At 39.4% G+C, this 16,322-nt stretch overlaps 1 protein-coding gene across 1 annotated transcript in view; it reads left to right on the top strand.

Annotated features, from left to right (window-relative positions):
- Positions 1–16,322, top strand: part of LOC128640316 (alpha-2-macroglobulin-like protein 1) — a gene marked incomplete in the record, with an annotated part of 543,542 nt that overhangs the window by 165,912 nt on the left and 361,308 nt on the right. Inside the window, 3 exon segments of the mRNA XM_053692806.1 lie at positions 1,431–1,515; positions 1,649–1,769; positions 3,160–3,274. Coding sequence (XP_053548781.1) covers positions 1,431–1,515; positions 1,649–1,769; positions 3,160–3,274 — 321 coding nt within the window.

The raw sequence follows: 16,322 nt of genomic DNA, 5'->3' as shown, positions 1-16,322 counted from the left end.
CGTTAGGAGCTGAACGCTGCTTTTTTGCAGGTGTTAGGTTTTTTTGCAGCCAGCTCAGCCCCATTATTTCCTATGGGGATATCGTGCACGAGCACGTTTTTCCAGCTTACCGCTACTGTAAGCAACGCTGGTATTGAGGGTTGAAGTGGAGCTAAATTATGCTCAACGCTCCCTTTTCTAAGGCTAACGCAGCCATTCAGACAACTCGTAATAGCAGCGTTGTCTTAAGGGTGCGCTGGAAAAAAAAGCAGCGTTAGCACCGCGGATCTTTACTGACAAAACTCTAAATCTAGGTGTATGGGAGCAGGGAGCTGTTACTTATCGCAACTTGCAGCATGTGTGTAGGGTTAGGCCAAAAGACAAGCAAATAAATAAGCAGGTGTCCTCCTATATGTATATATATATATATATATATATATATATATATATATATATATGCAGCTTGCAGCTCTTTTACCTGTTAAAAAAAAATACAAACAACCCCCCAACAGTAAAACTCACCACACACACAACCAACCCCCCAATAAAACCTAACTAAAAAAACCTAAGCTCCCCATTGCCCTGAAAAGGGCATTTGGATAGGCATTGCCCTTAAAAGGGCATTTAGCTCTATTGCGGCCCAAAGCCCTAACCTAAAAAAAACCCCACCCAATACACCCTTAAAAAATCATAACACTAACCCCCAAAGATCCACTTACCGGGCGAAGTCTTCATCTAAGCGGCAAGATATCTTCAATGAAGCCAGCAGAAGTGGTCCTCCAGACGGGCAGAAGTCTTCATCCAGACAACATCTTCTATCTTCATCCTTCCGATGCGGAGCGGCTCCATCTTCAAGACATCCAGCGCGGAGCATCCTCTTCAATCTACGACTTCTTCTGGAATGAAGGTATCTTTAAGTGACATCATTCAAGATGGCATCCCTTAGAATTCTATCAGCCAATCGGAATTAAGGTTGAAAAAATTCTATTGGCTGATGTGAAGACTTCTGCCCGTCTGGAGGACCACTTCTGCCGGCTTTGTTGAGGACATCTTGCCACTTGGATGAAGACTTCTCCCGGTAATTGGATCTTCGGGGGTTAGTGTTATGATTTTTTAAGGGTGTATTGGATGGGTTTTATTTTTAGGTTAGGACTTTGGGCCGCAATAGAGCTAAATGCCCTTTTAAGGGCAATGCCTATCCAAATGCCCTTTTCAGGGCAATGGGGAGCTTAGGGTTTCTTTAGTTAGGGTTTTATTGGGTGTTGGTTGTGTGGGTGGTGGGTTTTACTGTTGGGGGGTTGTTTGTATTATTTTTTTTACAGGTAAAAGAGCTGATTTATTTGGGGCAATGCCCCGCAAAAGGCTAATGCTGCTTTTTAAGCCTAACACACAACTCGTAATCTAGCCGAGTGTGTCAGTAACTGGCTGTGGCTTTTCTTTTGCTTTTTCAGTGCTGCCTACGTTTGAAGTAAACTTTTTCCTGCCCCATGTGGTTACGCTCCTGGATGAAAAGTTTCAGCTGAAAACCTGTGGAAGGTAAAGTTTATACAAAGCACACTAGAAGCAAATGTGATGTGTCTGTCTGCCTATCTGTCGGTCTGTCAGTCTGTCTGTCACTCCCTGTCTGCCAGGTACCCATGTGCATTTCTATTTCATGCTTCTCTCTCAGATATACAGTTGGAAAACCTGTTCAGGGTGAGGTCAAGATCCAGCTGTGCCGCAGAGCAGTGACGTTTCACTGGTACCCAAAAAACCGTCCAAAGGATGTGTGCAAAATGTATACAGGCAGGGTATGAACATACAACCCAGCTACTGCACGCATACAACCCAGCTACTGCACTCATACAACCCAGCTACTGCACTCATACAACCCAGCTACTGCACTCATACAACCCAGCTACTGCATGCATACAACCCAGCTACTGCACTCATACAACCCAGCTACTGCACGCATACAACCCAGCTACTGCACTCATCCAACCCAGCTACTGCACGCATACAACCCAGCTACTGCATGCATACAACCCAGCTACTGCACTCATACAACCCAGCTACTGCACTCATACAACCCAGCTACTGCACGCATACAACCCAGCTACTGCACGCATACAACCCAGCTACTGCACGCATACAACCCAGCCAGCTACTGCATGCATACAACCCAGCCAGCTACTGCACGCATACAACCCAGCCAGCTACTGCACGCATACAACCCAGCTACTGCACTCATACAACCCAGCTACTGCACTCATACAACCCAGCTACTGCACGCATACAACCCAGCTACTGCACTCATACAACCCAGCTACTGCACTCATACAACCCAGCTACTGCACACATACAACCCAGCTACTGCATGCATACAACCCAGCTACTGCACGCATACAACCCAGCCAGCTACTGCACGCATACAACCCAGCCAGCTACTGCACGCATACAACCCAGCTACTGCACTCATACAACCCAGCTACTGCACTCATACAACCCAGCTACTGCACGCATACAACCCAGCTACTGCACGCATACAACCCAGCTACTGCACACATACTACTACTCCAGCCTCTGTAAACAAATACTACCCCAGCCTCTGTAAACAAATACTACCCCAGCCTCTGTAAACAAATACTACCCCAGCCTCTGTAAACAAATACTACCCCAGCCTCTGTAAACAAATACTACCCCAGCCTCTGTAAACAAATAATACCCCAGCCTCTGTAAACAAATAATACCCCAGCCTCTGTAAACAAATACTACCCCAGCCTCTGTAAACAAATAATACCCCAGCCTCTGTAAACAAATACTACCCCAGCCTCTGTAAACAAATACTACCCCAGCCTCTGTAAACAAATACTACCCCAGCCTCTGTAAACAAATAATACCCCAGCCTCTGTAAACAAATAATACCCCAGCCTCTGTAAACAAATACTACCCAGCCTCCTTACACAAATACTACGCCGGTGTCCGTACATAAATACTTCCCTGGCATTCTTACACAGATACTACCCTGGTGTCCTTACACAAATACTACAACCCCGGCCGTCCTAATACAAAAATACTACCCCAGCGTCCTTACACAAATAATAACTACTTTATATTTTTCTCAGAGGGGACGGCAATCATTCTCTGATCCATACCTTTGCATCTGCTTACTAATTGGTCTGTTTCCCTTTTCCTCCCCAGACGGACCGGACAGGTTGCCTATCTCTGGAGATCACAACTGACTCTTACCAGCTCCACTCATATGATTATCAGCTAAGATTTGATGTGGAGGCGTCATTAGTGGAGGATGAAACAGGTAGGAATGACATGTGACTCTCTTCCACCAGTTAGGTTAGCTCCAGGTGCACAGATGGCCACACAGGGTCAGGAACAAATTAACATAAAATAGCCATGCTCTGCTTGCATTTCCATATTTCTTATCATTCTTAAAAGAAAAAAAAACCTTAACTCAAATATTAACTCTGTTTCGAGTTGTTCAAGCAGATTACTTTATACAAAATTTTACCATTTCCCTCATAAAAGCAGTATAAAAGGACACCTCGCAGTAACACAGTACTGGGAGGGAAAAGAGAAAGAAGGGGGGAAACATACATACAATTTTTTTTTTATAGATACCTTGAAAGTTCTCAATTAGTTACCCCTCTATCCCTCTAAGCCTTCAATTACAGGATATTCATTCCTTTCTATTGCTGCTGCAGTATACGGAGCTTCTAAAAGGAAGAATTCATTGTATTTGCATTTCTTTAGGATGAGCGATAATCAGACTCCTCCATTTGTTGAAAAATCGTTTAATTTTATTCCAAGTTCTATTTTATTGAAATAGTTTCAAGAGACATACAAATCAGATTCAAAAATACAAGAACAAATGAATCAATAGTATTCAATATGATCAATACTGTCTAACAAAAGTAACTATTCCTTTCTCAAATAATTTAAAGAACAACAAAAAAAAAATAATATACGAAAGCAAAAGATTAAGCCAACAAGGCCATTGAAAAATCGTTTAATTTTAACTTCATTATCAATGCTTACATCAAATTGTTCTAGGATCAACTGGATATTTATTTTCTTTACGAGTTCAGCTAATGAAGGGATTTTTTTAGATTTCCAATGTTTCAAAATTAGGGTCCTTCCGTAAATAATAATGGAGTTTACAAGCCTTCTATTCATCTCTTTTTTTGTATCTTTTACTAAAAAGAAAATATGACTATCTTCTATTTTAAAAGTATAATGTAGCACATTATTGACCCAATGATTTACTTTGTTCCAGAATTTCTGAACCATCAAACAGTGGTGCAAATCAGCAGCCTGGAAATCACATTTATAACAAGCACTAACATTTATATCCCATTTGGATTGCAAACAGGGCATAATGTATATTCTATTAATTATTTTTGTGTGTGATTCCCTCGAGACAGTTGACATAGTGGCTTCATTTACTAGTTTGAAGCTTTTCTGTACTACCTTTATAGAGCTGTTCCAAGCTATAGATATTTTATTAAGATTGTCCTTGCAGAAACGTAAGCGTTTTATACAGGAAAGAAATGGAATGGTTGCCTATCTTATAAACATTAACCACAGGGTCCAGTACTGACCAATATGTTTCTACAAGATGTTTATGCACAAGATCCTCAAACCAATGACAAACCTGAAAATACGCAGAGAGGTCTTTATCTGGTACCTTGAAGTCCCTTTTTAGTTCAGCAAAAGCTTTACATCTCTTTGTGTCCTTATCCTTCAGCTGGTTAATATAAATTAGCCCCTGCTGATTCTATCTATTAAAAACCTCAGCGTTAAGAGCTGGCATGAAATTTGGATTTCCAATAATCGGTAAGTATTGAAAGTTTACTTTTGCAGCCTTAGTTACTTTTTGCCAAGCATAAATTACGTTTTGAATGATAGGTAACTGCTTGACTTCTATAGGTATTTCCTTCCGAGAACAATGCAGTAAGGCTTTCAGCCCATAGGGGCTTATTATCTTATGCAACGTATAATAGTCACTTTCGTTTATCCAATCTGAGGCTATTTTCCCTATATCAATTTTATTATACAGCTCTAGGTCAGGTAGGGAAAAGCCACCATCGTTTCTGAAAAATGACAGTTTTTTATAGGCCATCCCTTTCCTTTTCTTCCACTATAAAAAGGTCAGGCAATTCTTTTTAAACATTGCAAGATCTTTATTTTTGATAAAAAAAATTGTAAATTTTGCAACATATATAACAGCCTTGAGAAAATCATCATTTTTATTAGATTAATCTTACCCAATAAGGACAGTTGAAATTCTGACCAATTTTTTAAATCCCTATATATTTTTGAAAACACCTGTGGATAGTTCATATCATACCAATCATTCGGGTTTCTAGAGATCATAATACCAAGGTTTCTAAAACCTTTAGTTACAACTTTAAATGAAATATCTTTAAAGCTATTTCTAGTTTTATGGATCCAAAGTATTTCAGATTTGGCTGTATTAGGTTTATATCCAGAGAAAGTACTAAAGTCTTCCATTAATTTATTTAACATTGGAATATTCTTCTTAGAGTCCCTAATGAAGAAGACCAGTAAATCGTCAGCATAAAGTAATAATGTTGTCTTTCTATTTCCTAGCCATATACCTTCTAGTTATTTCCATAAGGCTATTGCCAGTGGTTCTATTGCTAGATTAAATAGGTATGGTGATAGCGGGCAACCCTGCCTTGATCCCTTTTTTTGAAGGAAGAAATTTAAAGTGGGCATTCTGTTTAGCAAGATAGAGACTGATGGATTAGAATAGATGGGTTAGATACAATTATTAATGTTACCATCAAAGCCGAACTTAAGTAAAGTTGTAAACAAATGATCTCATGTCACCGAATCAAAAGCTTTTTCCGCATTAACTGCAATTATTGCTAAATCCGTACTCATTCCTGTATTCTTTTTATGTTACTTGGCCCAATAATAATTAATTAGCTGTAATCTCTTAACATTAAAAGTTAAATTCCTTTTAGGCATAAATCCAACCTGATCCTTGTGTATTAATGGATCTAAAATACCTTTTATTCCATTAGCAATAATGGTCATAAGTACTTTTTAATCACTGTTTAAGAGTGAAATTGGTCTATATGAGTTTATGTCTGTCAGGTCTTAATCTTTTTTAAGGACCAATGTGATCAATGAAGAGTTGAAATAGCAAGACTGGATAGAATTTTGTGAATAGTATTTATTAAATAGATGTCCTAAGGTTGGCACAAATTCCTCCGAGAGAATCTTGTATAGTTCTATTGGGATTTTGCCTGGCCCAGAAGCTTTATTTAGAGCTGCTTTCTTAATTGCCTGTATAATTTCCTTTTGAGATATAGGAGCATTAAGTTTGTTTAAATGATCGGTAGAAATTTTAGGGACTTGTATCTTATCCCAGAAGTCTAATTTCACTTGTTGATTGATATTTCCTTTTGAGTACACTTTTTGAAAATACTGGTTGACAAAATCATTTATTTCCTGTATATTCGTGCATTTTTCCCCGTTAATTTTCAAAGCCTCAATGACCTGTATTTTTCTTTTAAGCCTCGTATTAGCGAATGATTCACCTGCCTCTCCCCCATACCTAAAAAAGAAAGCTCTAGTTCTTAAATACTCTTGTGCCATTTTTTTGTTTAAAAAAATGTATCTTTCGTTTTTTGCCTTAACATACCTTTCCCAGAGATCCGTATTTAAAGGGTTGCTTACATAGGAGTTATAACAATTACAGAGATAATTATACAGTTTTAGATCTCTAGCCTGAATTCTTTGTTTGTTTCATATTAAGAAAGCTTTAATATCTTCCAGAATATCTCACTATTTTCAAAAAATCTCTCCATTTCTGTTTTAACCAGTTTTTAAAATAAATCGGCTAAATTACGAGTCTTGCATTATGAGTAAAAAAGCAGCGTTAAGCTTCATAACGCTGCTTTTTCACTACCGCTGGTATTACGAGTCTTGAAGGTTTAGGGGCACCGCACACTTTTTTGGCCTTACCGCAAATCAACTTACGCAAATTGCATATAGTCTTTATTCAATGGGACCAAATAGCGCTGGCATTATGAGCTTGTCCTGCTTGTCCTAGGAGGCCAAAAAGTGAGCAGTACACCCTATACCATCAAGATTTGTACCGCATTTTAAAGTCAGTAGTTATGAGTTTTACACTACAAAGCCGTAGCATAAAACTCATAACTAAAGTGCTAAAAAGTACACTAACACCCATAAACTACCTATTAACCCCTAAACCGAGGCCCTCCCGCATCGCGAACACTAAAATTAAATTATTAACCCCTAATATGCTGCTCCGGACATCGCCGCCACTAGAATAAACATATTACCCCTAAACCACCGTACTGCCGCCTCGCAAACACAAGTTAAATATTATTAACCCCTAATCTGCTGTCCCTAACATCGCCGCCACCTACCTACATTTATTAACCCCTAATCTGCCGCCCCCAATGCCGCCGACACTATATTAAATTTATTAACCCCTAAATCTAAGTCTAACCCTAACACCCCCTAACTTAAAAATAATTAAAATAAACATAAATAAAACCTATTAATATTTAAATAATTCCTATTTAAAACGAAATACTTACCTATAAAATAAACCCTAAGATTGCTACAATATAACTAATAGTTACATTGTTGCTAGCTTAGGGTTTATTTTTATTTTACAGGCAAGTTTGTATTTATTTTAACTAGGTAGAATAGTTACTAAATAGTTATTAACTATTTAATAACTACCTAGCTAAAATAAATACAAATTGACCTGTCAAATAAAACCTAACCTAAGTTACAATAACACCTAACCTAACCTACAATTAAATACAATGAACTAAATTCAATAAAATTAGCTAAATTACCACAAAACCCCCCACACTAAATTACAGAAAATAAAAAACAAATTACAAGATCTTTAAACTAATTACACCTGATCTAAAAGCCCACCCAAAATAATAAAACCCCTAGCCTAAACTACCAATAGCCCTTAAAAGGGCCTTTTGCGGGGCATTGCCCCAAGAAATCAGCTCTTTACCTGTAAAAATGTTTACAAACAACCCCCCAACAGTAAAACCCACCACCCACACAACCAACCCCCCAAATAAAACCCTAACTATAAAAACCTAAGCTCACTATTGACCTGAAAAGGGCATTTGGATGGGCATTGCCCTTAAAAGGGCATTTAGCTCTATTGCGGCCCAAAGCCCTAACCTAAAAATAAAACCCACCCAATACACCCTTAAAAAATCTTAACACTAACCCCCGAAGATCCACTTACCGGGAGAAGTCTTCATCCAAGCGGCAAGATGTCCTCAATGAAGCCGTCCTCCAGACAGGCAGAAGTGGTCCTCCAGATGGGCAGAAGTCTTCATCCAGACGGCATCTTCTATCTTCATCCATCCTGCGCGGAGCGGGTCCATCTTCAAGACATCCAACGCGGAGCATCCTCTTCTTCCGACAGACTAACGACGAATGAAGGTTCCTTTAAATGACGTCATCCAAGATGGCGTCCCTTAGATTCTGATTGACAGAATTCTATCAGCCAATCGGAATTAAGGTTGAAAAAAATCCTATTGGCTGATTGGATCAGCCAATAGAATTGAGCTTGCATTTCATTGGCTGATTGGAACAGCCAATAGAATGCAAGCTCAAGCCTATTGGCTGATTGGATCAGCCAATAGGATTTTTTCAACCTTAATTCCGATTGGCTGATAGAATCTAAGGGACGCCATCTTGGATGACGTCATTTAAAGGAACCTTCATTCATCGTTAGTCTGTTGGAAGAAGAGGATCCTCCGCGCCGGATGTCTTGAAGATGGAGCCGCTCCACGCCGGATGGATGAAGATAGAATATGCCGTCTGGATGAAGACTTCTGCCCATCTGGAGGACCACTTCTGCCGGCTTTGTTGAAGACATCTTGCCTCTAGGATGAAGACTTCTCACGGTAAGTGGATCTTCGGGGGTTAGTGTTAGGATTTTTTTAAGGGTGTATTGGGTGGGTTTTATTTTAGGTTAGGACTTTGGGCCGCAATACAGCTAAATGCCCTTTTAAGGGCAATGCCCATCCAAATGCCCTTTCCAGGGCAATGGGGAGCTTAGGTTTTTATAGTTAGGGTTTTATATGGGGGGTTGGTTGTGTGGGTGGTGGGTTTTACTGTGGGGGGGGTTGTTTGTAAAAAAATAATTTTTACAGGTTAAGAGCTGATTTCTTTGGGGCAATGCCCCGCAAAAGGCCCTTTTAAGGGCTATTGGTAGTTTAGTTTAGGCTAGGGTTTTTTATATTTTGGGTGGGCTTTTTTTATTTTGCTAGGGCTATTAGATTAGGTGTAATTAGTTTAAGGATCTTGTAATTTGTTTTTTATTTTCTGTAATTCAGTGTTTTTTTTGTGGTAATTTAGCTAATTTTATTGAATTTAGTTAATTGTATTTATTTTAGGTAATTGTATTTTATTGTAGGGTTAGTTTAGGTGTTAGTGTAACTTGTTAAGTTTTATTTTACAGGTCAATTTGTATTTATTTTAGCTAGGTAGTTAGTAAATAGTTAATAACTATTTAGTAACTATTCTACCTAGTTAAAATAAATACAAACTTGCCTGTAAAATAAAAATAAACCCTGTTAGCTACAATGTAAATATTAGTTATATTGTAGCTAGCTTAGGGTTTATTTTATAGGTAAATATTTAGTTTTAAATAGGAATTATTTATTTATTAATAGTAGGTTTTCTTTATATTTATTTTAATTATATTTAAGCTAGGGGGTGTTAGGGTTAGGGTTAGACTTAGATTTAGGGGTTAATAAATTTAGTATAGTGGAGGCGACATTGGGGGCGGCAGATTAGGGGTTAATAAATGTAGATAGGTGGCAGCGATGTTAGGGGCGGTAAGTATAATGTAGGTGTCGGCGATGTCCAGAGCGGCAGATTAGGGGTTAATAAGTGTAAGATTAGGGGTGTTTAGACTCAGGGTTCATGTTAGGGTGTTAGTTGTAAACATAAAATGTGTTTCCCCATAGGAATCAATGGGGCTGCGTTACTGAGATTTACGCTGCTTTTTTGCAGTTGTTAGACTTTTTCTCAGCCGGCTCTCCCCATTGATGTCCATGGGGAAATCGTGCACAAGCACGTACAACCAGCTCACCGCTGACTTAAGCAGCGCTGGTATTGGAGTGCGATATTGAGCACAATTTTGCTCTACACTCAGTTCTTGCCTGTTAACGCTGGGTTTGTAAAACCTGTAATACCAGCGCTGTATGTGAGTGGTGACAATAACGTGCAAGTTAGTACCGCACCCCTCATATCGTAAAACTCGTAATCTGGCCGAATGTTTGTTGCGAGATATCTGGGAAAATAAAATCTACCTATATTATTGATATTTATCTTTTTAATTGTTAATTTAAGTGTCAGAATAGCATTGTCCAAGAGGATTATCTCTTTTATTCAAGCAACAGCCTCCAAGCCAATAACTCTCTCGGAAATTAAGAATGCATCTATTCTGGACATTGTCTTGTATGTATGCGAGGCACAGGTAAACATCTTTTTATCCGGGTTTTGTATTCTCCAAACAGCTTTCATTTTTAACAAATGACAGACGTTTTTAAATAACCTTGCCTCCTGTTTACTATTTCTTTTCAAAGCAGGTTTTAATCGATCCAATGATGATGGATGCATTACCATATTAAAATCACCAGCAATAAATAAATGCTTTAAACAGAATTTAGCTAATATAACTTGGAGGCTGCCCCAGAACGATTTATCTTTTTTGTTGGGTTCGTAGACGTTGCATATTACCAATATAGCCCCTTCTAACTCAATTTGTGCTATAAAATATCTTTCCTCTTTGTCTAACTCACAATGTAGAATCTTAAAATTTAGTTTTTTATTAAACAAGATAGCTAACCCTTTTTTCCTGGCTACACGTGACGTAGCTAGTACCTCGCCCACCCATCCTGATTTAAGTTTCTCTATTTCTCCTTCAAACGAGTCTCCTCTATTAAAGCAATGTCTGGTTTAAGTTGTCGAAGGTGTTTTAAAATATTCTTCCTTTTAGAGGGAGACGTGATCCCACCCACATCCCAAGATACTAGTTGAAGATGTTCTTTCATATTACTTGCTAAAATAGCTGGTATCCCCTAGAGCAGCAATAAAAAAGAGGGGTAAAGAAGAAAAACAAAAACGGGAAAAGCGGGGTACAGTAGGAGGCGGATATTACCTATCCTCCCATGATTAAAAACAGTTATATACACCAGAAGCATCATTTTCATTCTACTATCTATAATACTCTTATACAGTCTATAAAACAGGCTTAAAGGGACAGTACACTGTAAAATTGTTTTTATATGAATGTATTTTCAATGACTTGTTATACCAGCTGCAGAGTATAAAATGTATGAGAAATGGCATTTTTCGGTTTATCTGTGTATATGAATTAGCTGGATTTGTGCTTTTAAACCACAGCCTATTACAAAGGGTTGAGCTTCAGGTAATATCAGATCTCATTATGTTATCACTTTGTGTACACACACTTGCTTCCTTATCTAATATTTGTCTAGAAAACTAAAGCTCAATACATAGGGGCCTATCTATCAAGCTCCGAGCTTGATGCCCCGTGTTTCTGGCGAGCCTGCAGGCGGACAGACATCGCTCTGAGCTGGCGGACAGACATCGCCGGAATTCAACCAGATCGAGTACAATCGGGTTGATTGACACACCCCTGCTGGAGGCCGATTGGCCGCGAGTCTGCAGGGGGAGGCGTTGCACCAGCAGCTGAAGACTAGCCAGAAACACGGGCCCACAAGCTCCATATGGAGCTTGATAAGTGGGCCTCAATATCTAGATTCATAATAGCTCCCTACTCACCGGGCTGGGTAGGGGGACACTCCAATCCTGCTATTTAGGGACATACCTCAAACTAGGTTCACGGTGGTGGTGCTAATCTATAAGAGTCCCATACTCGCCAGATATTGTGATAGAGTTACAAGTTGTCTTTAAACTAATATATTTCCATGTCTTGAATATATTCCACAATGGCTACGATTTGAGAGGGAAGGGGGTGATAATTGTTTCCAATCTCTTGCTATTGCCAGTTTTGTGGCCATTAATAGGTAAATCATCAAAGTCCTATCTATTTCCGTAAGTCTAGGGGCTCCATGATGCAGGAGGCCCAAGACCGGTTCCATAGGCACACAATATTTAGGGCATGCAGAATGTTTAAAATCATTCTCCATAACCCTTTAATCTTAGGGCATTTCCACCAAATATGTACAGGGAGTGCAGAATTATTAGGCAAGTTGTATTTTTGAGGATTCATTTTATTATTGAACAACAACCATGTTCTCAATGAACCCAAAAAACTCATTAATATCAAAGCTGAATAGTTTTGGAAGTAGTTTTTAGTTTGTTTTTAGTTATAGCTATTTTAGGGGGATATCTGTGTGTGCAGGTGACTATTACTGTGCATAATTATTAGGCAACTTAACAAAAAACAAATATATACCCATTTCAATTATTTATTTTTACCAGTGAAACCAATATAACATCTCAACATTCACAAATATACATTTCTGACATTCAAAAACAAAACAAAAACAAATAAGTGACCAATATAGCCACCTTTCTTTGCAAGGACACTCAAAAGCCTGCCATCCATGGATTCTGTCAGTGTTTTGATCTGTTCACCATCAACATTGCGTGCAGCAGCAACCACAGCGTCCCAGACACTGTTCAGAGAGGTGTACTGTTTTCCCTCCTTGTAAATCTCACATTTGATGATGGACCACAGGTTCTCAATGGGGTTCAGATCAGGTGAACAAGGAGGCCATGTCATTAGATTTTCTTCTTTTATACCCTTTCTTGCCAGCCACGCTGTGGAGTACTTGGACGCGTGTGATGGAGCATTGTCCTGCATGAAAATCATGTTTTTCTTGAAGGATGCAGACTTCTTCCTGTACCACTGCTTGAAGAAGGTGTCTTCCAGAAACTGGCAGTAGGACTGGGAGTTAAGCTTGACTCCATCCTCAACCCGAAAAGGCCCCACAAGCTCATCTTTGATGATACCAGCCCAAACCAGTACTCCACCTCCACCTTGCTGGCGTCCGAGTCGGACTGGAGCTCTCTGCCCTTTACCAATCCAGCCACGGGCCCATCCATCTGGCCCATCAAGACTCACTCTCATTTCATCAGTCCATAAAACCTTAGAAAAATCAGTCTTGAGATATTTCTTGGCCCAGTCTTGACGTTTCAGCTTGTGTGTCTTGTTCAGTGGTTGTCGTCTTTCAGCCTTTCTTACCTTGGCCATGTCTCTGAGTATTGCACACCTTGTGCTTTTGGGCACTCCAGTGATGTTGCAGCTCTGAAATATGGCCAAACTGGTGGCAAGTGGCATCTTGGCAGCTGCACGCTTGACTTTTCTCAGTTCATGGGCAGTTATTTTGCGCCTTGGTTTTTCCACACGCTTCTTGCGACCCTGTTGACTATTTTGAATGAAACGCTTGATTGTTCGATGATCACGCTTCAGAAGCTTTGCAATTTTAAGAGTGCTGCATCCCTCTGCAAGATATCTCACTATTTTTGACTTTTCTGAGCCTGTCAAGTCCTTCTTTTGACCCATTTTGCCAAAGGAAAGGAAGTTGCCTAATAATTATGCACACCTGATATAGGGTGTTGATGTCATTAGACCACACCCCTTCTCATTACAGAGATGCACATCACCTAATATGCTTAATTGGTAGTAGGCTTTCGAGCCTATACAGCTTGGAGTAAGACAACATGCATAAAGAGGATGATGTGGTCAAAATACTCATTTGCCTAATAATTCTGCACTCCCTGTATAGGCGTACCCAATTTTCCACAATCTCTCCAACAGAAAGGGGAGGTTTTGTAGTATCTATGTATTATAGTGGGAACAAGATACCAACGGACAGTGATTTTATAATATAGCTCCCATAGTGTTACACAATGGAGTATTTTCTTAGCTGCCACCAGCCTCCCTGAACCATACAGATACGTCAGAGGCTGAGTGAAATTTTCTTTCCCAGGCTAAGTATTGGTTGTGTTTGGTAGGCACTGCGAGTGAAACTAATATATGATAATGGAAAGAAAGAGAGCCCTTAAGTGGTCTCCCCAGTACCCATCCATTTTCCCATGAAGTTTGTAGTCTAGGGCTATTTACTTTCAAACCCCATGCTGTTAGAAGACTGATAACACGAAGGTACTCGAAATATAAAGAATCCAGGAGAGTAAACTTCTCCTTAGCTGTTGCAAAATCTATTACCCTATTACCTCTATACAGTTCTGTGACAGGGAGGTCTACAGCTGCAGACCATTTAGAAATGTTGGTTTCAGGTAATATTAGAATAGAGCGCACTTTAAATAGGCGTAGGGTGAGGGGCTAAATTCGTCAACGCTCTCTCAGAGTCCCAGTGATTTAGAGCATCTAAAATAAGAGGATGAGTAATTTGCAATCTGCCTCTCAAATAAGGAGGAATCCAGGGCAGGTCAGATAGAACTACACCCCTAGGTAACATATCCTGCTCGACCTCCTGCCAATGAAAACTGGCCACCGGCATAAACCAGCCCATCAGCTGTGAAAGCCTAGCAGCGTTGAAACATAATATGACACTGGGATAAGATAGACCGCCTCTGCTAATTTGTTTTTGCATTATCATTGCATTAATACGTGATCTCTTACCCATCCACACATATGCCGAGATCATACTTTGAAGTTTATTTAAAATAGTCCTGGGGACTGTGAAGGGAATGCACCTAAACAAGTATTACGTTTGGGTAAAAAGGCCATTTTGACTGCAGCTATCCTACCCGTCCAAGAGAGCTCCCTAAACTCCCATCCCCTAAGTATTGTCGCAAATTCTACTAGGCGGTCAGTTCTCTGATATTTATATCTTGCTGATAGGTAGTATCCTCTAGCTCTGAAATTCTCTGTTCCACTTCATCTAATCTATTTGTAAATTGTTTAACTTCACTAGAAAGTGCCCCTAGATCTTTATGTAATTGTTCAAATTGTGGTAACATAAGGTCTGAAATTTGTTTGACTGTATTTTGTACGGCCATACTAGGGGAAGTAGATATAGACTCATTCAAATTTCCATTACTGCTCCTAAGTTTTTTTGTCTTTTGCTTTTGACGACAAAGCAGGTGATAGTTTAGTCTTACTATAAGTGATATATTTGTCCATACAAAAGAAAGGAATAACCAGTGTATATTAGAAATAGCCACACGTGAAAAAATAAACAAACAATAAAGAGAAAAAAAAAAACAGAAAACCAACAAAGATTAGTACACTAAAGTCTGATCAAAGTATTGCCAGAAAGTTATCTTAAATGTATGTATGGGTATATCTATATACCTATTTATATGAATGTATCAATGTAAAAAAGATTACAAGTGTATATGAGTGAATATATATATATATATATAATCCTGTAGAAAAAAGCGCACTCCAAAGGACTTACTATAACATCCATTTTAATGTGTTTTCTTACTATAACATCCACTTTAATGTGTTAACGTTTTCGAGCTTTAGCAGCTCGTCCTCAGACAGACAGAAATTGAACAGTTACACTTACCACCACCGTGACTTTATACCCAGCAAATCTAAGCGTCACGCTCTACACGTTAGTCCCTCCCCAGGTGGGAGTGGTCAGCCGTGTCAACGTAACACTGAATAAATAAATAAAAAGAGAGAAGCGCTCAACCTGGAAACGAACAATAGCATAATAGCTTGTTCTATAGCTAGTTACCACCCAAGAAGCAGTCTCTTTTTGCTCGACATGTGCCTTTCACATAGAAAAACTTTCCTGAAGCATATCAGTCTGATCCTGACTTTACAGTACAGTCCAGCCCCGAAATACCAGGCAATCCTTCTCTGAACAAGAGAAACAGCAAAACCCCAGACGTACGTTTCGGCCTATTTTGGGCCTCGTCAGTGAGGTGCAGCCATATCCCTCTAGGCACACTGAGCAACGGGTCCACGTCTGGATTCCCGCATCACACTTAGGGAGACTTCCCAAAATGTCATAATTTGCATAAATAAAAAGAGAGAAGCGCTCAACCTGGAAACGAACAATAGCATAATAGCTTGTTCTATGGCTAGGTACCACCCAAAAAGCAGCCTCTTTTTGCTCAACATGTGCCTTTCACAGAGAAGAACTTTCCTGAAGCATATCAGTCTGATCCTGACTTTACAGTACAGTCCAGCCCCGAAATACCAGGCAATCCTTCTTTGAACAAGAGAAACAGCTGGTCCCGTGCAGGGGTAACACTGAATTACAAAACCCCAAAATTGGTGATATATAAAATTCTTAACAACTATAATGCGAGTACTAAGA

Source organism: Bombina bombina, chromosome 9 (genome assembly GCF_027579735.1).
Source record: "Bombina bombina isolate aBomBom1 chromosome 9, aBomBom1.pri, whole genome shotgun sequence".
NCBI lineage: Eukaryota > Metazoa > Chordata > Amphibia > Anura > Bombinatoridae > Bombina > Bombina bombina.
Note: the sequence above shows the minus strand (reverse complement) of the source record. Positions and strands in the feature narration are given on the sequence as shown.